The sequence below is a fragment of the Perognathus longimembris genome, chromosome 9, assembly GCF_023159225.1.
Source record: "Perognathus longimembris pacificus isolate PPM17 chromosome 9, ASM2315922v1, whole genome shotgun sequence".
In the NCBI taxonomy this organism is placed as follows: Eukaryota; Metazoa; Chordata; class Mammalia; order Rodentia; family Heteromyidae; genus Perognathus; species Perognathus longimembris.
Genome location: NC_063169.1, coordinates 26,567,850 through 26,593,446, shown reverse-complemented (window position 1 = coordinate 26,593,446; position 25,597 = coordinate 26,567,850). Strand labels below are relative to the sequence as shown.

At 46.3% G+C, this 25,597-nt stretch overlaps 1 protein-coding gene across 1 annotated transcript in view; it reads right to left on the bottom strand.

Annotated features, from left to right (window-relative positions):
- The window catches only part of Gabrr2 (gamma-aminobutyric acid type A receptor subunit rho2), a 31,545-nt gene extending 9,897 nt beyond the window's left edge, over positions 1–21,648 (bottom strand). The window contains exons 1-4 of the mRNA XM_048353846.1: positions 20,551–21,648; positions 12,242–12,348; positions 3,033–3,100; positions 167–390 (exon numbers count right to left, since the gene is read on the bottom strand). Of these exons, the coding sequence (XP_048209803.1) occupies positions 167–390; positions 3,033–3,100; positions 12,242–12,348; positions 20,551–20,723 (572 nt within the window). The 5' untranslated portion in view covers positions 20,724–21,648. The remainder of the gene's footprint in view (positions 1–166; positions 391–3,032; positions 3,101–12,241; positions 12,349–20,550) is intronic.
- Positions 21,649–25,597: the final 3,949 nt, after the last annotated feature.

The window sequence follows — 25,597 nt, the reverse complement described above, 5'->3', positions numbered from 1 at the left end:
CCTACCAGAGGGACTGCTTCATCTTTAGCCAATGCTGACTGCTATCCAAAGACTTAAGCCATCCCACAGACCTAACCACTGTGCTGAACATTTTAGGACCAAAGGGACAAACCATACATATTGGAATGGCCTCGGACAAGGGAATGCCGGCCCTGAGGACAGTTACCTCATGCTGTACAGCACATGGCCATCTGGGAATACCCTCAGCATGATGTTGTCAGTGGTGGTGTCGTGAGTGAATGACCTTTTGGAGTGAACAAAGAAGACATCGGGGACCCAGATCTTCTTCACCAGCCGGCCATCGAATGTCATGCTCTTGTTGCTGGTGCTGGGGAAGGCCAGCCTCTCGTCCTTCCAATAATGCCGCAGGTACAGCGTCATCGTGAAGTCCTGTGAGAGCCCAGGGAGAGAGCAGCTTCCTTCCCCAACGGACCCACCACCCTCCACTGCATCAGACACTCAGGTCTAGCCTCCAGAGCAGGCGTGACAGCTCCACAGCCCCCACATGGCCAATGTGACATCCCTGCTGCCATCAAAGAGTGGCTTTAGTTTTGAACATCATGAGGTAGGGGCCAAAAAATGAGTAGCCCATCCTCCAAGCTTTGCAAATGAAAACTCCAGGCCATCCACCTGGCCTGCGGGTCAGCAAGGCAGGATTTCCCCCCAGCTCTGCTCTTTCTTACTAGAACCTGTGTCCACATGCTTCCTTCCCTACCAGCCTAACCATTCCACTGCAGCAAGAAAGCTGAAAATTCAATTGCCCTTCTTAATCACATTTCTACCATCAGGTTTGTAAGATCCTTGAAGGCGGGGCTGGGCCACGCCCACATGGGATTTCCCATTCACCATTATATGTAATGCCCGGCAAGGGAGATGGTAGGGACTTCAAACATGTCCACTAGATGAGGGCTGATGGCATAGCTCTGTGGTAGAGCACTCGAGGTCCTAGAGTGGATCCCCAGCACTACAAAACAGTATTTCCTAAACGGGAAAATGGAGAGATGAACAGCTGAGAGCATGGACAGTGGAATGCCTACTGTGATCACCTAGAAGTTGATCTTCTTACAGTCTCCATGTCTATAGAGATAATACCTTAAACCAAGAGTTTGGCCCTGATGCTGCAGCCAGACTAAGACTCAAAGTTCCAAAGGCTAACTAGCTACCTAAAAGACCTAGCTAGCTAGAAGATGGAGGAAGGCTGGAGAGCTAGCTTCTGGTGGGCTAAGATGAAATCGAGGAAGACAAGAAGAACTAGCACTAAAGTTGTGCCTACAAGGAAGTCAGTCCTTAGACTGATCCTGGCCCCTAGTGCATCCGCCATACGTGCATCTTTCACACCTGACCCCATCCTTATCAGGTGCTGGAGCATCTGTATCTCATCAGCTCTGCTGTGCTGAGTTACTTAAGAGGGGGCTGAGAATGTGGCTTAGTGGTAGAGTGCTTGCCTAGCATGCAAGAAGCCCTGGGTTCAAGTGGCACTGTGGCTAAGGTGATAGAGTGCTAGCCTTGAGCAAAAGCAGCTTGGAGACAGTGCTCAAGCCCTGGGTTCAAACCCCAGGACTGGCCAAAAAAAAAAAGAGCTAGGGAAAAGCTGGGGTGTGCCTGAGTGGCAGAGAGCCAGTTTAGTGAGCTCAGGTCCTGGGTTTGACCTGCAGCACTAAAAAACAAACAGCAAGAAGCTTCTTGCATACTCTAGATGCCCCCTGCTGCATTTATACATTCCACATATTTTGAGTTCCCCCAGTGGTCCCACACACGAGAGAGACAAAATAAAATCTATGGACTGACAGCAAAGTATGGGAAACAACCACATACAAGAACACCCCAAGATAATTCTCTAGCACAATTATAATTGATGGTGTGGGGTAGGAAGGAAAAACAGACCCTGCAGACCAGGTAGTCCAGGAAGAAGTCTTGTCTCAACTGAGACCTAAAGAATAAGAGGGAGGTAGCTTGAGAAGGCTGGAGGGAAAGTGTGGTAGAAGAACACAGAGGCAACTGTAGCAAGAAAGCTACAAAGGAATTCTTTTTTTTTTTTTTTTCTTGGCCACTCCTGGGCCTTGGACTCAGGGCCTGAGCTCTGTCCCTGGCTTCTTTTTGCTCAAGGCTAGCACTCTGCCACTTGAGCCACAGCGCCACTTCTGGCTTTTTCTATATACGTGGTGCTGAGGAATCGAACCCTAGGCCTCATATATACAAGGCAAGCACTCTTCACTAGGCCATATTCCCAGCCCCAGCTGCAAAGGAATTCTGCACAGCTGGGGCGCAGGCCGTGGAGAAGGTGCTGTCCTCAGGGGCGAGTCCCTGCAGGACAGTCAGGTTTGCATGTGGGAGGTGGGAGGGAAGCAATGCAGTGCGGGACTCTGCCTGGCGAGAACATGGACAAGGACTGAGACACAAGGTTCCAACATGCAGCAAGTACACGGGGAGTGAGCTCAAATAGGAATCAAAAATACAAGAACTGAGAAATTTCTACCCCAATGTCTACCTCCAGCAAATCCTCCCAGCACAGTGGTTATTTGCTTCCCTTGAGGCTTCCCTTGAGTTCTGATATCAGAACTCCCAGAAATTCTGATGTCAGAGACTATGAATGGGCCTATGAACCTTCATTTAACCAACTCTCTCTTTTTTTTTTTTTTTTTTTGCCAGTCCTGGGGCTTGAACTCAGGGGCTGGGCATTGTCCCTGAGCTTCTTTTGCTCAAGGCTACACTCTACACCTGACCCGCAGGGCCACTTCTGGCTCTGTTTAGGTGGTGCTGAGGAATGGAACCCAAGGCTTCATGCATGTTAGGCGAGCACTCTACCGCTAAGCCACCTTCCCAGCCCTCATTTAACCAATTCTTGAAGCTTGTGAATCCCATGCTACAGCCAGCTCCCAAGCACCTTGTCTTGTCACCTGTAGCCATCACTCTGCTCCCCCCTACCACCACCCTGTCACAGCCCGCACCACTGAGGCCCCCATGCCCCCCTCTCAGCATCCTGTCACATGATCCCTCCTGAAGGCTGCCAGCCCAGGGTGGGGGTTGCATACCATGTCCACCTCAGAGATGCTGTCCAGACTCTCCACCTGCACGTCCACGCCCACCGGGATGGCAGGGCCTGCGGGAGAGTAGAGACAGCTGGTTAGGGCCCATTACTTCCTGCCTTCACCTCCCCCCAGAGGAAGCCAGGTCCCAAATTGTCTGGGGGATGGCAAGGGGCAGGGCAGAGTTCAACTAGTTCTGATGTGGGGTTCCCGAGATTTCTTTATCACTGAGGTCAGGGACTATGTCTACTCTATGCCCTGTTCTGGGGTCAAGGTAGATGTTTGTTTGTTTGCTACTAGCTTTGAACTCAAGGCCCGTGTTTGCCTAATTTGCTTGCTCCAGCCCTACATTTTGCCAATTAATTTGCAGATAGAATCTTGAGGATGTTTTCCCCTGGGTTGGTCTTGAGCCTGGATTCTCCAGGTCTCAGACTCCTTAGTAACTTGGATCGTAGGTGTGAGCCCCTGGTGCCTGGCTGATTCTTTTTTTTTTTTTTTTTAGTAGAAAGGATAAAAAACAAAAACTTGCATTCGCCGAGCATATTGACAAATGTCCTTATACTTACAGTGAAAAAAACCTAATGTTTCTGGCTTGAGAGGTGAGCATTGAAGAAGAGGCCCCGTGGTGTGGCCAGCCCAGATGCCCCTGAGCCTATGGCCCTGAGCAGGCGGCGGCAGCACATCCTGCCTTCAGTGCTTGGCGAGGTCAGGAGAGCCCCAGTGCACAGGCAAGCTTGGGGCTTCTGGAAGGAGAAGACTCAGAAGGGACTTCCACTGAAGCAAGGAAAGAGGATGGGAGCTCCTTGCAAGAACTAAGTAAGAGCTAAAAGGCTGGGGATATGGCCTAGTGGCAAGAGCACTTGCCTCGTATACTTGAAGCCCTGGGTTTGATTCCCCAGCACCACATATATAGAAAATGGCCAGAAGTGGCGCTGTGGCTCAAGTGGCAGAGTGCTAGCCTTGAGCAAAAAGAAGCCAGGGACAGTGCTCAGGCCCTGAGTCCAAGGCCCAGGACTGGCAAAAAAAAAAAAAAAAAAAAAAAAAAAGAGCTAAAAGGCTCAATCTACTACTGTGGGACTGAGAAAATACATTTTATCCCCTTAACCACAAAAGCAAACGAGCACAATTGCTTCCTTTTTCTTTTTCCCTTTCAGATGATAAAGAAGGGAAGAAGTTGATATATTTAAAATTCTGTTTGTTATTATGAAGATTATGTACAGAGGGTTACAGTTACATAAATCAGGAAGTCGATCTCTCTAATGTCCTGTGTGCCTTACTGACTGCTTAGGTCAGCAACCACAAGAAACCTGGGCTCTGACAGCCATAATTTCTAAGGCCCAGGGGTGCTTTGACCTGTCCATGTGGGAGGCACCCCTCCTCAGGGCCAATATCCCTGCTCCCTGCCCCCCAGCAGTTTCAACTCCAGGGCAAGTCTGAACCCCTTCCCAGTACCCAGGTACCCCAATCCTCACAGTGCTGTGGGCTCCTGGCATGGCCCCCCAAGGAACAGAAGCTGGTTAATTCCCTCATCTTCTGAACCCTTCCTTAGTCTGAGATGTTAAATGGCTCAGAATTAGTGGCTCTGAAGCCCTGAACAGTACTGCCTCCTGTGGAAATGTGCCTGGCCTCCTGTTACACCTTCACTGCCTTCTTTTCTTTCTTTCTTTTGTAAGTGTGTGGTAGTGGGGTTTGAACTCAGGGCCTTACACTTGCTAGGTAAATGCTCTACCACTTGAGCCATACCACAGCCCATTGCCTTTTTCTATGTGCCGTGCAGGTGACCTGCTACACAGTTCTAAGAACCATCAGAGACACATCGAAGTGACTGTCCTCTTTGGACAGACTCCAGCAGCCGGCTTTTCACACAATGCATGAAGTGTTTGCTCAGGAGCTGTCTGGTTCTGGCATTAGCCCCATAAATGCTATCAGTGTGTGGTGTCTTGTATTGTGCCAGGGCTCTGGGGCCTGCCTTGTTCTCCACAGCTCCAGATGGCCTTTTAAGGAGAAAATTTGTGATAGGACAGATGAGGGGAAATGAGGTCTGCAAAGCCATTGCCAGGAGTCCACAGAATTCACTGTGTTAGTGAAGAGCTTTGAGGCACACAGGCATACCTTGCTGTGCTTTAAGCCTTGCATTCCATTCATAAGTTGCAACAGTTAGTAAAAAGTAAAAGGAAAGGAAAAGGAGAAGAAAGGAAAAGGAGGAGAGGGAAGGACAGAAGAAGAAAAAGGAGGAGGGAATGGGAAAGGAAGAAAGTGGAGGGGAAGGAAAAGGAGAGTAGGAGAGGAAAGTAGGAAAAATGAAAATGGTTTGTCATGGCAAAATGGAAATAAATATTTCAATAAGATATTATTGAATAATGGCATTAGTCATTATTCAAAATTCAAAATGTCATTATTCAAAATAATATTAGTCAAATAAGGTGTGGGTGGCAGATCTGTACAATGAAATAGGAAACAACAGCTAAAAAAGTACAGAGCAGGCTGGGGATATGGCCTAGTGGCAAGAGAGCTTGCCTCGTATACATGAGGCCCTGGGTTCGATTCCCCAGCACCACATATACAGAAAAAGGCCAGAAGTGGCGCTGTGGCTCAAGTGGCAGAGTGCTAGCCTTGAGCAAAAGGAAGCCAGGGACAGTGCTCAGGCCCTGAGTCCAAGGCCCAGGACTGGCCAAAAAAAAAGTACAGAGCTAGGCACCAGTGGCCTATTCCTAGCTATAAGCAAGAGGCTGAGACCTGAAGGAACATGATACAAAGCCAGACTAGGCAGAAAACTCCTCAAGGCTTGACCTCTAATTAGCCAGCAAAATACCAGACTGGAGGTGTGGTCTAAGTACTAAAGCACCAGCTATGATAAAAAAAAAAAAAAGCCAAGCAAGAGCATAGGCCCTGAAAACAAGTCCCTGAATACAAGTGGCAGGATAGATAGATTTATAAATTGATAAGGAGAGATCTCTGATATATTTCTAAGTTTAAAAAAATTGAAGTGCAGGGGCTGGGGATATAGCCTAGTGGCAAGAGCGCTTGCCTCGTATACATGAAGCCCTGGGTTTGATTCTCCAGCACCACATATACAGAAAATGGCCAGAAGTGGCGCTGTGACTCAAGTGGCAGAGTGCTAGCCTTGAGCAAAAAAGAAGCCAGGGACAGTGCTCAGGCCCTGAGTCCAAGGCCCAGGACTGGCAAAAAAAAAAAAAAAAAAAAAAAAAAAAAAAAAAAAAATTGAAGTGCAAAAGAAAGCTAGCATGATAACAAGAGTAAAAGAGTATGTATAGCTCTGTAAGAGAACACGTTACGAAAGTCTGAATAGTGAATTGGGAGAATATAGATGTGTATTTGCTTGGATATTAATAACATAGCTTTGACAGAACAAAAATGTCTTCATAGGCATCTAGAATAGAGGAATGATTGCCTTGGGCTGTACTTGAGCCAACCACGGGTGGAGAGAAACATTCAGTACAGGCCCAGGGGGCACTGTGGGGTTGTGGGCGTCTTCATGGCCATACTTCATTAGGAACTGTTGAAGAGTATACAAGATGGACCTTGAAAAATGAAAAAACTGGAGCAATAGCCTTAGACTATTATCATATGAGGAACTTTCTCAATAGCGCCATTATTCTGCCATCCAAGGTCATATATGAATAAAGCTCAGAAATTTGTAGGGTCACTCAAAAATGATGAAAATTCCCCAATGGTCATTTTACCCCAAAGATGGACCAGGTTGCTTCCAGAGTGCAGGACACTGTATGATTTCATTTATATGATGCTCAAGAATAAATAAAACTAAGCCAGGTGTCAGCGGCTCATGCCTGTAATCCTACCTATTCAGGAGGCTGAGATCTGAGGACCACAGTTCCAAGTCAGCTGAAGCAGTAAAGTCTATAAAACTCTTAGCTCCAATTAGTCATCAAAAAGCAAGAAGTAGGGGCTGGGAATATGGCCTAGTGGCAAGAGTGCTTGACTCATATACATGAAACCCTGGGTTCAATTCTCCAGCACCACATATATAGAAAATGGCCAGAGGTGGTGCTGTGGCTCAAGTGGTAGAGTGCTAGCCTTGAGCAAAAAGAAGCCAGGGACAATGCTCAGGCCCTGAGTTCAAGGCCCAGGACTGGCAAAAAAAAAAAAAAACTAGCAAGAAGTAGAGGTGTGGCTCAAGTAGTAGAGCACCAAGTTTCAGCACAAAAGCTAAAGGTCAGCACCTGGGCCCTGAGTTCAAGCCCTAGTACTGGCACTTAATAAAGAAACAAAGAAACAAACAAAACTAAGCCAGACACCAGTAGCTCAAGCCTGTAATTCTAGCTATTCAGGAGGCTGAGATCTGAAGATCACAGTTCAAAGCCAATCAGACAAGAAAGTCTGTGAAATTCTTACCTCCAATTAAACATCACAAGTAATGCTGTGGCTCAAGTGGTAGCCTTGAGTTATAAAGGTAAGGGACAGACCCAGACTCTGAGTTCAAGCCCCAGTATCTGCACAGAGATAAACAAACAAAACTAGACAGAAGATGTATGTAGAGCAAGAATAGAGCACTTGCTCTACACTGTGAGACCCTAGGTTTGAATCACAGTAACACACACTCACACACATACACAGAAATAATTCTTGGAACCAGAACTCAGAAAAGTGGCTTCCATTGATTACATTGGGGCAGGGATGTGAGAAAACCTTGTAGAGAGCAGGCAATGTTCCACATCTGATCTACATAGTGCTTTCAATGGCAAATACTTGAATATGTTAACATCTGAGCCCCTCTCAGATATGTGTACCTTATTGAAGTAGGCAGAATAAAGCCCTCCCCAAAGATATATGCCCCCTCATTTCCAGAAGCTGGGTACACAAGAGGCCATGTGGCAAAGGGGAAACAGGTAGCAGATGGACTGCACTGGCAGCTGCTAGTCAGCTGACCTTCAAACAGGGACAGTGACCTGCATTACCCATGTGGGCCCAATAGCATCATCATAATCATCCTGAAATGTGGAAAGAAGATAAGGGCAGAAGAGATCAGGGCAAGTCGATGTTTTAACTGAAAATCTGGCAAGGAATGAGGAGTGAAGGAATATCAGCAGCTTCCAGAAGGCAGAAATGACAAGAAAGGGGATGGGGGAGGTTCTTTAGAATCTCTAGATAGAAACATCCCTGTGAAAACCCAGAAATTTGCCCAGCAAGCAACACTCGAGATTTCTAAATAGTAAGATAACATTTCTGTTAGTAAGATAACATTTCTGTCAGCAAGTGTTTTGTAAATTTCTGTGACATCTATGGGACACTGCAGCAATGTTTTACCTCAGCAGAAAGTTTGAGGAGATGGAGAGAGTATCTGACCGTGTGTGACTGTATTAGGCTGAACCCATTTCCCATCTGTCAGTAGCCTACCCTCTCTGCCTGCTTCCACGCTTCACTAGGGGGCCGCTCACATGTTCTTCTCCCAGCAGATTTTGGGGGGGTGACTCCCCAGTGAGGAGCCTGAGCCCCAGGCGAGCAGCTGGGCTTCTCCCCATTCGCTTGGCCCTAACATGGCCGGACCAATGTAAGCATTGCAAAGAAGGAAAGTTTGGGGTGTTGGGATTTGTGTGGCCTCATTTTTTACATTGTCTCCGTCTTTGCTCTCTTGTCCTTGAGGGCGTCTCTTGGAGTTTGAGTTGATTTGTTGGTATCATTGAATGTTTTCAGTTTAAAAAATAGCTTTGATATTTTTCTTGTGATACGTTGTTGCCTTCTCAACAAGTGATGAGTGGCACATGCCCAGCAGGCAGGGGGGTAAGGCTCGGCTAGCACCCCCAAACTTCCCTCCACCAGCAGTCTCGGCACCCCTAGATGCCTGTTATAGACATAGGTTGGAGGGGAGGGCAGACCTGCTGAGTCAGACATTCGGGTGTGGCCCACGCAGCTAGATGTGAACAAGCCTGGCAGCGGGGGATTCCAATCCACAGTCAAGTTTGAGCAACACTAGATTTCTAAAGGAAACTCCCCCCTGTTAGCGCCTTGTCCTGGTAGCCATCAGACTTCCCCGGAGCTGGCCTTCACCAGCAGCCGATGCGCATGCGCACCACTGGGCCCCTGCCCGCCCACTCTGCTGCGTGGCCAAGGCTTTGCCTCCGCCAAGGGTCTCTCTGCCTGGTCTCATCTAGAACCTTCTGAGTGGCCTCAGACACGCTCTCCCCCGACTCCTCCTGGGGCTGCTTCTACCAGGCCGGCGCCCAGCACTTCCCACAGCCGGCTCTGAGCTGTGGACTTCAGCCTCCCTCCTGGGGCTGGGCTCTGCCCCCAGGTCTTAACTAAGGGTGCACCGACTTCTAAATGCCTAAAAGAGATCTCCACGGCACAGCGGGCCACTTTCTGAAACCTTATGTCCCCAAGCCAACCTATCTACACTGTATGAACCTAAAATCAACTCGCAGAAGCAGAGGAGGAAGCTCATCACTCAGGGCTGGGATGAAGGAAATGAGATGTTGGCTCTGTGAGTGAGCAAGTTCTAATGGCACCCTCTGGGAGCTTGACACTGGCTAAGGGATAGACTACAATGTGTTCTCATTACCAAACAGAAATAGACAATACCAAGGGTATATGTGGTTAGTTTGCTTGCGAGGATCAGTTCATAACTTTTTTTTTTTTTTGTCACAACCAGGCCCTGGTGGTTCATGCTACTCAGGAGGCTGAAATCTGTGGATCATGGTTTGAAGCCAACCCCAGGCAGGAAATTCCCTGAGACTCCTATCTCTAACCAGCAAAAAGCTGGAAGTAAAGCTGTGGCTCATGTAGTTGAGTCCCAACCAGGGTCGGCACTACATTGTGACTTTTGACTTGGGCACTTTTGCTTCATGAGTGTCTTTTATACAAAATATAAAGGATATGTATTTTATGACTATACAAATAAAATATAAAATACATGTATTTTATGACTATATTCATAGTACATAGTAAGATGATTTCTACTAACTAATTTTTTAAAATTCTGATTTTGAAATAAACTGGGGGTGGGGGTGAGGCTACAAGTATGGTGGCCTTAGGATGCATGCCTTCTCTAAGGGATTGGTCAGTTCAGTTCAAGCAGGAGACAAAAAGAGACCTGGCTTACAAGGGAAACTTCAGCCTTAGCAGCAGCCCCATTTCTGAGTCTCTTTCCTCACCTGTGATAATAATAGTATATACCTCCTGGAGTTCATAGCAGGATTACAATACAATTATACACAAACTGTGGATGTAACCAGTAAAGTATTTGCCTAGTGTGCATGAGGTCCATCAGTGCCCAGTACTGAAAAAAAATGCATGTCTATATATGCGTACACAACTTAAAAGTCAAATATGTATGTCCCTTGGCCAGAGTGGGGTCTGGTACAGAATGATTCCTGTAAAAGTGGCAGCTGTCATTCATAATCTTTATTGCTTTTGTGTTGTGCTTTTTTTCTTTTTGGGGGTGGGGGGAGGGGAGACAACACTTGGTTATTTAGCCCAGCCTTGCCTCAAACTCATGATCCTCCTGTCTTAGCCTCCGGTGCAGGGATTGCTGGTGTGTGTCCCCACACCTGATCATCTTGGTTGCTTTGTTGTTGTTTTTCTTTCTTTTGGTGCAGTGTCAGTTACGATTACAGAGGTCAGTTAGGTAGCCAAGAACAACAATAAATGACAGGCCAGATGTGCTAGCACACAACAGTAATCTCAGCATTGGGGAGGCTGAGGTAGAAGGATTGTGAGTTTGAGGCCAGGTTAGACTATAAAATGAGATACTATTGAAAAAAAGAGAGAGGGAGGGAGGAAGGGAAGGGAAGGGAAGGGAAGGGAAGGGAAGGGAAGGGAAGGGAAGGGAAGAAGCCTTCTTTTTGGGGGTCTGATCTCACTTAGATTTCTTTTGGAGCAGATGCAGCTTTTTTAAAGCTGGTCATTCATTAAAACTTTACTATCATGAAGTTTCTTGGCAGAATTGCCCGTTGTGAACCTAAAAGAATCTGAAATCCCAGAAATATGTCCTTCTCTTTTGACCTGAGCCAGAGGTGCTCAGGCTGCCCGCTGGGAAGAAGATACACAGGAACACAGGACGTAATCTACACCCAAGTCTCTCCTCTCTAGCAGGTGTCAGAGCTCAGGGAATTTAGTGCCTTTTAAATGCAAAGGCCTCTGTGATAAACATTTACTAATCCCTAAACAGTGGCAGGAGACAGGGTCTGACAGCTGGGTTTTCTGAGGAGACATGAACAGATATGTGACAGGGCTTTGCATATATTATCTCTCCTAATCAAGGCAGCAACTCATCCTTAGTGATTATGGCTCCCATTTTATAATAGCACAAGTGGAGGCTCAGAGGATTGGGGACCTGCCTAAGGTCACTCATTCCTGCCAGCTCCCACCAAAAGAAGGATGGATCCTGAGAGAGGATGAAGGGGAGAGATAATGAGAAGGGGAAGCAGCCCACCTCACTCTGTCTTGGTCATGGTTGATGTGCTCAAATGCTCTGGACCTCAGTTTCCCTGTGTGCACAAAGCAGGGATCACATGTATTCTACTCTCTTCTCACCTTGTTCCCTATCTAGTCAGAAGAGAGCTGCCTCCCTCCTCAGCTACTGTGGGCTGAATGTTTATGTCCTCCAAAATGCTAGTGTTGAAATCCTATCACCCCTACACACACACACATACACACCACACTCAAGGTGACAGTGTCAGGTGGGAGGTAATTAGATCAAGAGGGTCTCTTGAAAATAGCATTTCTGCCCTTATAAAAGAGACCTCAGGGAGTCTTCATCCCTTTTCATCATGTGGCATTATACAGAGAAGCTGCCCCCTTGAACCAGAAAGTAGACCCTCTCCAGACAGAATGTCAGTCAGTGCCTTCATCTTGAACTCCAGCCTTCTGACCTTGCTGCTAAGCGATCCAGCCTCTTTTGACAGAACTTTCCTAAAGCTGTTTTGTATACCTGTTTTGTGTCTACTTGCTTCTTCTACTGTTTGTTTTAACAATAGCAAGTGGGCTGCAGCACTGGTCCCTCTGTGAAGGTGAACAGTGGAATCGTGTTCAGCCTCTGAAGCCAAAGCCTCTTCACTTTCTGCCTACTCTCCTCTCCTTGGGGAAGTGACTTCAGGAGCCCTGACGGGTTTATTTAACCGAGACTCCCATATCCTCCCCCCAAGGAGGGGCTGTGCTGGGAGACCAGGACAGGGCAGTCCTGCTCCGCAGCCCCGGGGCCCAGGCCCCAGACTCTGTGAGGGAGGACACAGTTCTACCTCCAAAGGCCGGCCGCATGGTGAAGTCGTGGTCATCCACTCTGAGGAGAGGCTGAGGTTTTCCTGCTCGGAGTTTGGTCACATCGAGGCTCTTTTTGTACAAGTTGCTGCAAAGACAAACAGAACTGCTTTCCCACTGGCCCACCAAGCTGTTAAGTGAGATTTGGGTAGATTAGTTCCTGTAGGCCCTACTGATTAGGCATCTTTTCTCTTCCCTGACACCTTCATATCTGGGAAAGGGGAATAGTGAGGGACCTCCTCCAATGCTACACATACCCCCCAACACACACACACAGGCAGGCCCAAAATGAGTCCTAGTTCCTTCCAGAACCTTCTATCATTCTACCCAGGAAGCTCTTCATTATCTTGCCAAAAGTTATAGTAGGATGAAAATGATAGTGTTGACTACTGGGGGATTATGATTTTTCTTTTAAAAATATCTCATGCATTGGTATCATATTGCATTTTGTGATAAATATTATTTGATACAATGCTTTATGACAGTTTTATCCTATCCAGACCTGGTTCTTCTTTTGCCATTCTGGTGGTCGGACTCATGGGGCTAACCCCTGTGGAGGAGAGCCTCTGTCACCACAGAGCCAGGGGAGGCCAGGGCCACGTGGGGAAACACGGTGTTCTAGACAAGTAGCCGGGAGGCCAAGTGGTGACAGCCAGAGCAGGAGCCCACAAGGCAGGCCCTCATTCTGCCCTTTCCTCTAAACTAGGTGACACAATTTTTCTAGATAATTTTTTTCAGCACAACCCCACACAGTCCTAAAGCAGTCAAGATGTCCTAAAGAGCCAGTGGCTCATGCCTATGATCCTAGCTACTCAGGAAGCTGAGGTCTGAGGATCCCAGTTCAAACCCAGCCTGGGTAGGAAAGTCTGTGAGACTCTTATCACCAATTAACTACTAAAAGAACTGGAAATGGAGTCATGGCCAAATGATGGAGTGCTAACCTAGAGCAAAAAAGGGACAGTGCCCAGGCCCTGAGTTCAAGCCCAGAACCAGCATGTGTGTGCACGTGTGCACACATGCGTGCGCGCACACACACACACACACACACACACACACAATGCCCTAAAGAAATTGTCTACTGACAAGATTGTCACTAAGGAAAAGAAATGAGGGGAAAACAGGAGAGAAGGGACAAAGCTGGGCTAATCCATAGCATCATGTCTGTTCCTCTGACAACACTTATTGGTTTGTGCCTGACACCTGACTTAGTTCATATATATCTCATTGAATCTTCTTAAAGGGTTAGCTCTGAGTTCACTAAGCATAGTGCTTAGCACTTAGTAGCCAATATCTGGGATCAGCATGACATGACAAAGTGGTCAGCTCTAGAAGGAATTTAAAACAATTCTGTTCTAGTCTATTCGATTAAAGTTCTAGACCAGATGGCTTATCTCTTAATTGCACCTTAGTATCAAAAGTCCTGATACTAAGGCCATACCCCAGACCAATCAGATCTGTATGTCTAGGAGAGATGCCAACATCAGCAGGATTTAAACATGCCCAACTGATGTGCAAAGCTTAGAACCACTGTTCTAAACAGTGCAATATCTTCACAATCATAGCTATCTGGCTTTGTGCTTTATTGGTTAGACCAATGGTTGTCAAACTTAGCTATAGGACTGTAATCACTTGGAGTTTTGCAAGCTACTGATGGATTGGAGCAAGTCTCCATGCAGAGAATTCCCAGGCCCTCTGGGTACAAGCCGTACTTGAGAACCACAAGCCCAGATCTTAACCAACACCATGGCACCGTTCCCAGAGCTGTCCACACACATGTTGGCAGGACCTGTAGGTGGAAGAGACAGAAGAATTCCAACCTCTTAATGTCTGCTCAGGGTCTCTATGATTTGATTTGTTTTGAAGGGTTTTGGGGTGTCTTTTTCTTTTTTTAGAACTAAATGAAGAGCTTTTCCTTTGTTTACTGTTCCTTTGTCAATACTCCTATTTTTACCCTATGGTGTTCCTGTTACACTTCATTAGCTTTGAGAAAAACAGGTGTGTTTCCTGGTTAAGCTGTAACTTATTTCTTGTCTTGAGATCTTGGAAACATCTTCCAATAAAGTCTCTCAACTTTCACTCTCTACTAGTTCTGCCCAGAGGGTGAAATGAAGTAGATTCAAAGCTGTTCTGATGGATAAAGCAGCCACTAATCCCAGGTGACCGCTTGTTTTAGTTAAGTACAATTCATATTCAGTTTCTTCATTACACTAGCTACAGGTAAGTGCACAAACCCATTTGAGCTGGTGGGTGCTATTTTGAGTAGTGCTGATTTATAACACAAAAAAGTTTTATTAGTCAGGTGCTGGAGGCTCTGAGAATTAAGGTTTGAAGTTAACTCAAGCCAACAAATTGGGAAGATTCTTGTCTTCAGTTACCCAGCCAAAAGCAGGATCTGGAAATGTGGCTCAAGTGATAGAGCACCAGTAGAGTGAAAAAGCCAAGTGAGAGTACATGGTCCTGAGTTCAAGACCCAGTGCCAACACACATACACACAAATGTTTTATTGGTAGTTTAGTGCTAATCTAAAGGTTGACCAGTCCCTGCTATACAGATTCCTATCAGCTGAGCCTCCCAAGTTAGAGCACCAGGAAACTTCCAGGCCCAATTTCCCAGACCTAGTTCCCCGTCATTCTCTCACTTTCAATGACAGGGTAAGGGCCCGGGCACCAGCCTACCTCCCTTCCTCTTCTTCCAGTTCCTTCCATCAACCTTGAGGATCCATATGGAAAGCTGTCCCACATCTTGTGGCACTGTTCCCCACCCCTGGGATTAGCCGCTCTGCGCAATGCTGTTTGTCCTCCTCTGTCATCCCAGCCCTTAGCACCGCAGAAGGGGAGGTGAAGTAGACAAGGGGACATATAAGCAATACAACATCAGGAGGTGATGTTTAAAATGACAACACAGGGTAAAAGACAACAGGGAGAGATAGGGTGGGAGGGATAGCTACTTAGATGGTGGGCTGAGGAAATCTTTGAGGCCTAGAGGGAGAGAGCCAGGGTGGTGTGAAGGAAGGTCACTCAGAGAGAATCCCAGGCATCCTATCCTCTTTGGTCCATGGAGTTTCCAGTTCGCCCACTGTATAGGCCTTAACCCTGCTCCTGTCACCATATTCCCTTTCTTGTAGGCCTCTGCATCCAACTGCCTGGCTGCTCAGTGCTCCACTCCAGGCATTTAAACTAAGCTCTGCCAGTTCCCTGGGAATTGGAAGTGACTTTGGCTGCGAGGTAAGGAGTGTCCACTGAGACTGGGAAGAGCTGGGCATGGACAGAAGCACGCACAGGTCACGCAGAGCCTTGAAAGTCCTGTGAAGAATTCTGTCCTTACCCCAAGGCTAGTGGAAAGTGAAGAAAGGTGGTAGCAGACAAAGAAGTCATGATCAGATGTGCTTTAAAACAAACCCATCACTAATATATCAAGAAGGAAAATACAAGCCAGGACCAGTGGCTCATGCCTGTAATCCTAGCTACTTAGGAAGTTGAGATCTGAGGATCACAGTGTGAAGTCAGCCTGAGAAGGAGAGACCCTTATCTCCACTTAGTCACCAAAAAAGCCACAAGTGGCTCAAGTGCTAGCATGCTAGCTTTGTGAAAAAGTTCAGGGACAGTGTCCAGACCCTGAGTTCAAGCCCCAGTACTGGCACTAAAAAAAAAAAAAAAAAAAAAAAAAAAAAGAAAGAAAGAAGCAAATCCTAATTGACTTTTGTCCGCTATGGCAGGGTCTGGATCTTGGGTCTAGGCCTATAGAACATGCATAGTTATAGCCAGATGCTCCCAAAAGACTCCCTGGCCTCTTCCCCAAGCCTGGCCCTCAGGACGGTGGCTTATTTATTGGCAGCAATAGTGTGAGAGGTCATGACCAGACGCCCCAGCAATGACGTCAGGGGTGGCAGATGAAGGGCTCAGCCAAGGGCTTAGCAGATCATAGACATTAAATTGTGAGTGCAGCCGGCTCACTGCCCCTTGCCTCCCAGGAGGCAAATCCCTCCTGTTAACAGTTTCCACATCTATTTAGGGGAGGATTAGGAACCGGAAGTCCCAGAATGCACCATCCACACAGGAGAGAGGAGATGCAAATCCTGCTGTCCATTGAGGACTCAGAATTATTATTTTGCCAGTTCTGGGGCTTGAAGTCAGGGCCTGACGACTGTCCCTGGCTTCTTTTTGCTCAAGGCTAGCACTCTGACACTTGAGCCACAGCGCCACTTCTGGCTTTTTCTGTATATGTGGTGCTGAGTAATCCAACCCAGGGCTTCATGCATGCTAGGCAAGCACTCTACCACTAAGCCACATTCCCAGCCCTCAGAATTGTATTTAAGGGACTGGTTGTTTGGTCCTGAGCCTTGCGGAACTGGTGGGAGCTGGAAGCTTTCCATCCATCTTTTCACAGGCCTTGCTTGGTTCCTCAGAGCTGGACCCCTCAGCCCACAGTAGGGCTGCCAAAATCTTCCAGTGACCTCAAACTGGGCTTTTTTGATAAGAAGTCATCACCATGCCAGTAGAAACAGAGCTAGAGTCACCAAGCTATGATTTCTTTAGCAATAACAGCAAGAGCACCATGCACCCTGCTCAGCAAGGCCCTGAGCTGAAGACTTCAGGCATCCCTCACTCCATCTTCAGCTGAAGAAAGGGAGAACTAGGAAACACAGCCACATGGTTGGAACGCAGCAGAATTGCTATAAACCTGGCTTCCCTGGCCCCTCAGTGACTTTTCCTCCCCAGCACCCCCAGCCATGCGTGAGGGTCACTGTGTAGCAGGTGGGCAAAGCTGCTCCTGCATCCAGCGAAACAGCTCCAGGCAGATGGCCAAGAAGCAAGTGTCCCACAGGTGGCAGACAGGCCAGGAAAGCAGGGGAGAGCTAGAACTCCAGGGGAGGCCTCCGTGGGCAGGGAAGAAAAGCAGTCGCATGATCAGTAGGTTCACTTAGGTAGGCCACAGGCAGGGAGGAGGGGAATAAATAAGAAGGCTTAGAAGCAGGAAGGCCTGGGACAGACCGCAAAAGAGAAGCACATATGTTCCACAGTCATTCAATAAATAGAAATACATGGACCCAAAAAAACCAGAACCAGGTCTTGAAAAAGCAGGTGCTGGGAAAAAGCAATTGTTTTGTGTAACTGTATTGGCCAGGAGAAGGTAGAGAAGGCTGGCAAATGAGGGTGATCGTGAGCACTGGAGGGAGGGGGCGAGCTTGTATGTGTTCAGTGCGATTGTGTATACACAGGACTTTAGATATGTTCTAAGACTGTGAGAAGAAAAAAGATCATTTTATCCTCATTTATTAGTGTGGTATAACTCCTGTGTAATGAAAGTACAATTGAAAACTAGAAAGTGTCCGCTTCAGCCAGGCACTGGTGGCTCACACCTGTAATCCTAGCTACTCAGGAGGCTGAGATCTGAGGACTGTGATTCAACGACAGCCCAGGCAGAAAAGTCCCCATGAGACTCATCTCCAGTTAACCACTCAAAAACTGGAAGTAGAATTGAGGCTTAAAAGGTAGAGTGCTAGCCTTGAGCAAGAGAAACTCAGGGAGAGCACCCAGGCCCAGAGTTCAAGCCACAGGATCGCAGAAAAAAAAAAAAAAGAAGAAGAAAATGTCAGCTGCTAGGCTGAAATTTTCCACAGGGAAACGAAACTGTGGTTATCTGACCACAGGTGTGTCCTGGAAGATAGAAAAGCACAACATTCTAATCTTTTTCTCCTCAATAATTATTTTCCATTCTTTGAGTGTACGTGTTTAACTCTTGGGATGACTTTAAGAAATTGTCCTTCCTCTAATTGTCACTTTCCAGCTGTCCCCATGCTCACTGAAAGGTGTCTGGAAGTGAGACTCTGGGTTTTCTGAGAAGAGACAAATGCTGAGCAGTCCCTGCTGCTGAGTTGGGAGCCTCTGGGAACCCCCCAGGGGTGCTCCTGAACTTTCAGGCAGTGATTTTCCTCTAGCCTAAGTTAGGAACCTACATTCCAGCCAGCCAGCCCTATAACTTTAACTCCTGCCAAGAGCTACTGTTTATGCATCTGTACAGCGATCCCCTCTGGGAAGTTTCCAGGCATGTGCTCTGAGGGGTAAGAATCCTACTGCTGATGCTGAGAAACATGGTATCATGTATCTCCCTCTTCAGGACTATCCATGCCTATTTGCATCATGAAGGTTCTAGAAGATTCTGTAAAGACATCTATTACACATGACTGAAACAGGAATCTCCCAGTCTCCTTTGACCTAGGCCCTTCCTCCCCCTATTTACTTCTCCCAAAGTTACAACTCGGTAGCTGGTAGATCAGATGACTTCTGGGGTCCCCTCTAGGTCGTGTCTATGATGCTGAGCTCCTAATCAGGCTAGGTCCTCCAGGGCAGTGCCTCTTCCCATCATTCTGGAGGATTCTACTCTGTGCTTTCTGACCGAGCAGGATGAGGTCTCAGAGGCCATTTGCATCTCCCAGAACAGTCCCCTCTGCAGTAGCAGTGTAGAGCTTTTAACTCTTACTTATCTTTAGCTGTTTTCTAAAGATAAGGCAGTGAGCAAGCCTCAATGTCTGTTTATAATACACAGGTATAATTTACATTACACATAAATCACTTGTAAGTAAATACGCCTATGTTGGAGGTACAGGTTCTAGAAAACACTGCCAAAAGTACTGCATGATTCAAAAAATGTTTAGAAATTCACCACAGGTGGTTCACCCCTGTAATCCTAGTCCTCAGGAGGCTGAGAACCAGAGGATCAAGGTATAAAGCCAACCCTGGCAGAAACTGTGGGCTCAGTATTCAAAATAACTAGCAAAAGCGGGACTGGAATTGTACATCAGGTAGTAGAGTACCAACTTGCAAGCAAACTATATTAGCAAAATTATATTAGCCCTGTGTTCAAGCCTCAGTACTACTAAAAGAAAAAAAGGCGGGGGGAAGGCTTCAGCCTAGAAAAATCATGCTTTGTAGATCAGTTTCAAACAAGCTTACTGAGGAACTGAGATCTGTAGTGTCATGGTTTTGAATGCAAATTCTCAGCACACATTTATGGGAAATGTCAACATTATACCATAAATGGCATTTATTGTCCACACATATATTCCTGAAAATATGATAAATTCCAAACACTTTTCCTAAGATTCAAAATAGTAAAATAACGCCTAACATCATAAAGTTTTTCTCTGGCAAATAGCTAAAATGACTGTCAATTATGTTCCTTTTTTTCCCTTTTGTGATGCTAGAGACCCAGCCCAGGGCCTCTACCAGCCACCTCACAGCTCGGCTCTCAAGCTAAACTACAACAGAGCTCCTCCTGCCTCCAAACCCCTATGGAGAGTTCTCTAGTCGGCCTCTCTGGTCCTTCCTGGGACCCATTCTGAGAAATACAGCCAGGTCTACCCACAGAGACTTCAGCTAGCTGCAGAAATGCTTTGGCTGAGCACAGGCATGGGAAGGAAAGGCACATCTTCCCCAGCCTCACCCCCGCAGCTGTCACGCATGGTTGTATGGAGGTCCTCAGTTTCTGGCTAGCAAGCGACTCTGAAGCCGGGTGCGGGTACCTCTTGCCTGTAATCTTAGCTACTCAGGAGGCTGAAATCTGATGATTACAGTTTACAGCCATCCTGGACAGGAAAGTCCATGAGACTTATCACCAATGAACCACAGAAAAGCTAGAAGTGGAGCGGTGGCTCAAGTGATCGGGCACCAGCCTTGAGCTAAGGGACAGCATACAGGCCCCAAGTTCAAGCCACAGTAGTAGCAAAAAAAAAAGGGGGGGGGGGAGGAGGTTAGGACTGGGAATATGGCCTAGTGGCAAGAGTGCTTACCTCGAATACATGAAGGCCTGGGTTCGATTCCTCAGTACCCATATATAGAAAACAGCCAGAAGTGGTGCTGTGGCTCAAGTGGCAGAGTGCTAGCCTTGAGCAAAAAGAAGCCAGGGACAGTGCTCAGGCCCTGAGTTCAAGGCCCAGGACTGGCCAAAAAAAAAAGGGGGGGGTGGAGGTTAATACAACAATGATACTTAAAAATAGGTTGGATATCAACCTTGCTTGCAACTTGGGGTGGTGAGGGGTGTAGGGAGGTATAAACAGCAGAAATGAAGGATGGGGTAACATTGTTTAAAAACAAATATAATCATTACCTTATGTAACTGTAACCCCCATCACCTTTTCAGTAAAGATAAATTTAAATTCTAAAAAAGGGGGGATGACTCTCATGGGACATTGAAAAAAGTACCCTGATTTTCCTGGGGGGCTCACAGTGCCAAAGGTGCCCATCAATTGCCACAAGGAAGGGCCTCTCTCTCCCCTCTCACCACCACCTACCTGAGCTTGGGCACTTCCAGCTGCCCGGCCCATCTCTTCTTCCTGGGCTTCCTGCTCTCCACAAGCAGCATGAGGCAAAACAAGAACAAAACGAGTCTGGTAGAATAAGGCATGCCGTGAGTATCTAAGACACAGCAAACTTCGGTGGGGCCAATGCCCCCTGATTTGCGCATTGATTCTGCCCTCGGCCTCCTGCCGGTGCTCCTCGCAGGTGCTTTGAGACTTGGCTGGCAGGGCTGATCTCCCCACTCAGCTGCTTGGTACAGATGCCTGTCCCACCCACACTCTCCCCGCCCCCCCACCAGCCTGACCCAAGCACCAGCTTTGCCCTCCCCAATGCTTAGACCATCGCCATTAGCAAGAAGTTTGCCCTCCTGCGGAACTCTGCTTCCGCTGAACCCTAGAACAGCTTTGGCTAAAACCGTTATATAAAAAAATTAAATCTCTTGAACATGCCAGCTTTTTTGCCGAGATCATTAATCCATGTCCTAGCTGCATAAAACCAGCCTGTCACACCAGCCTGGAGTCAGCACAGATTCCCAGTGGATTTGAGCATGGAGAGGGGTCTGCAAATGTGTTCAGGAGCTGCTGAGAAAATAACCTGTTTTCAGAGGGTTGCTTGATTTCTTGACCTCAGAGAATATGCTTGCCTTTCCCCAGCTTTCCCCCAAATAAATGCCTTTTGTTTGTTGTTACATACTAAAGCATACAAAACATTTTGATTTTGAAGGAGAGTATAAACCAAAGTAGAATTCATGGTTATATAAGCTTTTTTCTATCATGAGCATTAAACTAACCTTCATCTTTGACCCTGAAATACATGAAGTCAAACATCAGAAATTAGGAATGATTCTCATCCTGTGATACAGGATTATACACATTAAAATACAAAGGTACATGTGGCTATTATCTTCAACTCTTGAGAAGAATTCCGTGTGTTCAGAAAGTACTCATTTCTTCGCTGCTGTGTCCTGGCACTGGGAAAGAAAACATGGAGTCAGGGTTGGAAGCCAGGAGGGAGAGCTGGCAGGGAAAGAGAATTGGGGTTTTATTATGTAGAGAAGAAAAAGAAAAGCAGCAAATCAGGATGATACAATTCATTCTCTCTCTCTCTCTCTCTCTCTCTCTGTGTGTGTGTGTGTGTGTGTGTGTGTGTGTGTGTGTGAAAGAGACAGACAGACATAAGACAGAATTGGGACTTGAACTCAGGGCCTTGCATTCTTGCTTCATTTCTCCGTTCTCTCTCTTCTCTTCCTCTCTCTCTCTCTCTCTCTCACACACACACACGCACACACACACACACACACACACACACACAGCTGGCACTTTGCCATTTGAATCACAGCTCCACTTTAGCTTTCTGCTACTTCGTTGGAAATAAGTCTTAGGGACTTGCCTGCCTGTGCTGACTTTAAACCTCAATTCTCAGATTTCACCTCCTGAGTAGCTGGGATTACAGGCATAAACCACCAGCACCCAGCTTTAATTTTAGAAAAATTAATCTCCTGAAGAAACTTCAGAGCCAGTGGCCGCCAGTCCCATTCCCTTTCCTGCAGCAATGCTCAATCATTCTCTCTGGACCTGCCTGCTGTGGACATTGTGTGTGAACGACATCACACACTGAGGTTTGGTATCTGGCCTCTCAGGTTGGTCTGGCTGTAGCATGTTTCACCCCTCAGTTCCTTTTGCAGGGACCATTACATATAGCATGTTGTTTATCCATTCAACAGTTGGTCATCTGGGTTTCCACTTTTTGCCTACTAACAATAATTCTGCTATGAATATTCAGGTACAAGTTTGTGAGTCATTATGCTTTTGTTTCTTTTGGACACACAGGTTGTGTGTCCTGGTTTCATAGTTTTAGCTTTTCTTTTTTTTTGGGGGGGGGGGAGATTTAACTCAGGGCCTAGGCACTGTTCCTGGCTTCTTTTTGCTCAAGGCTAGCACTCTGCTATTTGAGCCACAGCACCACTTCTGGCTTTTTCTATATATGTGGTGCTGAGGAATCGAACCCAGGGCTTCATGTATACAAGGCAAGCACTCTTGCCACTAAGCCATATTCCCAGCCCCAGTCCAAGCTTTTTGTTGTTGGTTGTGGGGCTTGAATTCAAGGCCTGGGTGCTGTCTCTCAACTTTTGTGCTCAAGGGTAGTACTCTACCACTTTAAGCCATATCTCTACTTCCAGTTTTCTGGTGGTTAATTGAAAATAAGAATCTCAAGGACTTTTCTGTCTACTCTGGCTTTGAACTGCAACCCTCAGATCTCAGCATCTTAAGTAGCTAGGATTATAAGCAAGAGCCACCAGCGTCCAGCAGCTTTTTAAAAAGCTAGGATTTATAGGCATGTATAACTAGTATTAGCTTTCAGTCTTTGATCTATTTTGAGTTAATTTTTATCTGTGGCATGAGATTATGAATGGTATAATTTTAATATTTGCTCATTTCTTTGAGGACAGAGGATCAGTATCACTGCCTCAAGCTCAAGCTGTGAGAAGGCCCAGTATTGCCGAAGTAAGCTTATGACAGCAAACTAGGCAGGACTCTGCTCACACACAAGCAGCATGCCCTTTCACTAGGGTTTAGGTTGACCTTAACAACAGGAGAGGCAGGCCAGGATGTTTCTTGGAGATGACTGGCTCCAATATAAGGAATGGATCAAAACTGGAGAAGAGATCATCTCACTAATTTAGAGGAGATTGTGGCTAATGAAGGCAGTGGCAGTGACCATGGAGACAAGATGAAAGGCAGGAAAAAGCTGAGGAAGGTGCCAAGATTGGATGGCAAATCATAAACCCTTGTTAAATAACAAAGAATGAATACAGCCATTGGTTTTTGTTGTTTTTGCCAGTCCTGGGGCTTGAACTCAGGGCCTGAGCACTGTCCCTGGCTTCTTTTTTGCTCAAGGCTAGCACTCTACCACTTGAACCACAGCACTACTTCTGGCTTTTTCTATTTATGTGGTGCTGAGGAATCAAACCCAGCACTCTACCACCAGGTCATATTCCCAGCCCCCAGCCATTGGTTTTATTAGCACTAAAGGCACCAGTTCTAGAGGTACATTCAAACATGGCTGAGCCATTCACAAGCCTCCCATGAGGACTTCAGTGGTACCTAAGTTCATGTGCACAACCATTCTTGGTCGGCTGAAGTCAGTTCACTAAATGCATTCACTTTATGTATACTTACTTGCAAAAAGCAAATCAATGTAGGCTTTTCATCCTAGGTTTATGCTCAAGTAGGTTCAAATGTATAAGGTTTTCTTGTTCACGGATTCTAGTCTATAAAAATGGGTAGTCGGGCTGGGAATATGGCCTAGTGGCAAGAGTGCTTGCCTCATATACATGAAGCCCTAGGTTCGATTTCCCAGCACCACATATGTAGAAAAGGGCCAGAAGTGGCACTGTGGCTCAAGTGGTAGAGTGTTAGCCTTGAGCAAAAGGAGGCCAGGGACAATGCTCAGGCCCTGAGTTCAACATACAGGACTGGCAAAAAAACAAAAAACCCAACAACAAAAAAGGGTAGTCTTGAGCCAAGTACAGTAGCTTACACTTATAATCCTAAACTACTCAGGACGATGAGATCTGAGGATCACAGTTGTAAACAATCCTGGGCAAACAAATCTAGGAAGTTTATCTCTAGTTACCCAACAAAAAGCCAGAAGGGGGGGTGTTACGCGATGCCAGCCTTGTGCGAACAACCGTGCAAGACCACGAGGACCTGAGTTCAAGCCCCGATACCAACACAAAATATAAAAAAGGCAGGCTCAAGATACAAAGATGTTTCTTCCTAAACCCCAAATGACAAAAACAGTTCTTATTCTCCTGAAGTAGGAAATTTTATATTTCCATAGTAGAAAAGATACATTTTTAAGTTGGAAAAGTGGTTGAGAATCTTCATGAAATTCATTTATTTCAGTAGAATAAAAACAATAAGCAGCATGGAAATGTAAAGTGCTACATAAAAGCCCACATTACATAAAACATGAGATTCCTTGGCTTAAACAGTTACAAGTAAAACAGACATTTTTTAAAGCATGCTATTTTAACTACCTTGATTCATAGTCATGTGCCATGTTGGTCAAAGAAAAGGCCACAAATTGCCAAAATCTGAGAATTGGGAGTCCTAAGATTTTACCTACAGATTATACATCATTAGGCTTATGCTGGAATTAAGAATCTAAAGTGGGGCTTTAAAAATAATAATTTTCTAAAGAGGTCTATTGGTGGGCTCACAAGCCCCACAGTAAGGGTCAGATTAACAGCTTAGGGTTTTTAGGGAGTATATGTGAGGAGAAGGAACAAATGTGCCATTATTAGATAGATGTGTATATGTGCCACTAGGAAATCCCACCACAAATTAGCAAGCAGCCAATTTATTTAACAGGGGAAGGAAGAAAAGCCAATGAGATGAAAGCAGATTCAGTACAGTGCTCTGCTTTAAAAGTACAGGTTGCCCCCATAGAAGCATGCACCAGGTCGCAGAGCTCTGAGGCTGCCTCAGATCTGAGAGGAGCAAGTAGGACTGTTGTAGCACACGATTCAGCTTGGCATAGGGCAAGAGCCTGGGTACTTTTTTCCTAGGTGATAATGCTACTTAGTCTTCCCAACTGAGCCAATGACTTCTTACTAAGACTGATGAACTGACGTTCATCTTTTGTAATAAACCAAGACTTCGGGATGTATCTTCTCATGGCAATCAAGGCTATAAAAGGGAAACCTGTAACTGTCCTGACCTGAGGTCTTCATAAAGTCCTTAGGCATTTTAGTTGTTACTGGCTTCAGTAACTGACAAAAGTAATCTGTGAACAACTTTAAAAAGTTAATTTATTAGTGTAATATATATATGGGTCAATTGTGGGGCTTGAACTCAAGTCCTAGGCACTGTCCCTGAAGCTCTTTTGCTCAAAGCTAGCACGCTACCACTTTGAGCCACAACTCCACTTCCAGTTTTTGAGTGGTTAATTGGAGATAAAAGTCTCACAGGGACTTTTCTGCTGGGGCTGGCTTCGAACCACGATCCTCAGATCTCAGCCTCCTCAGCAGCTAGG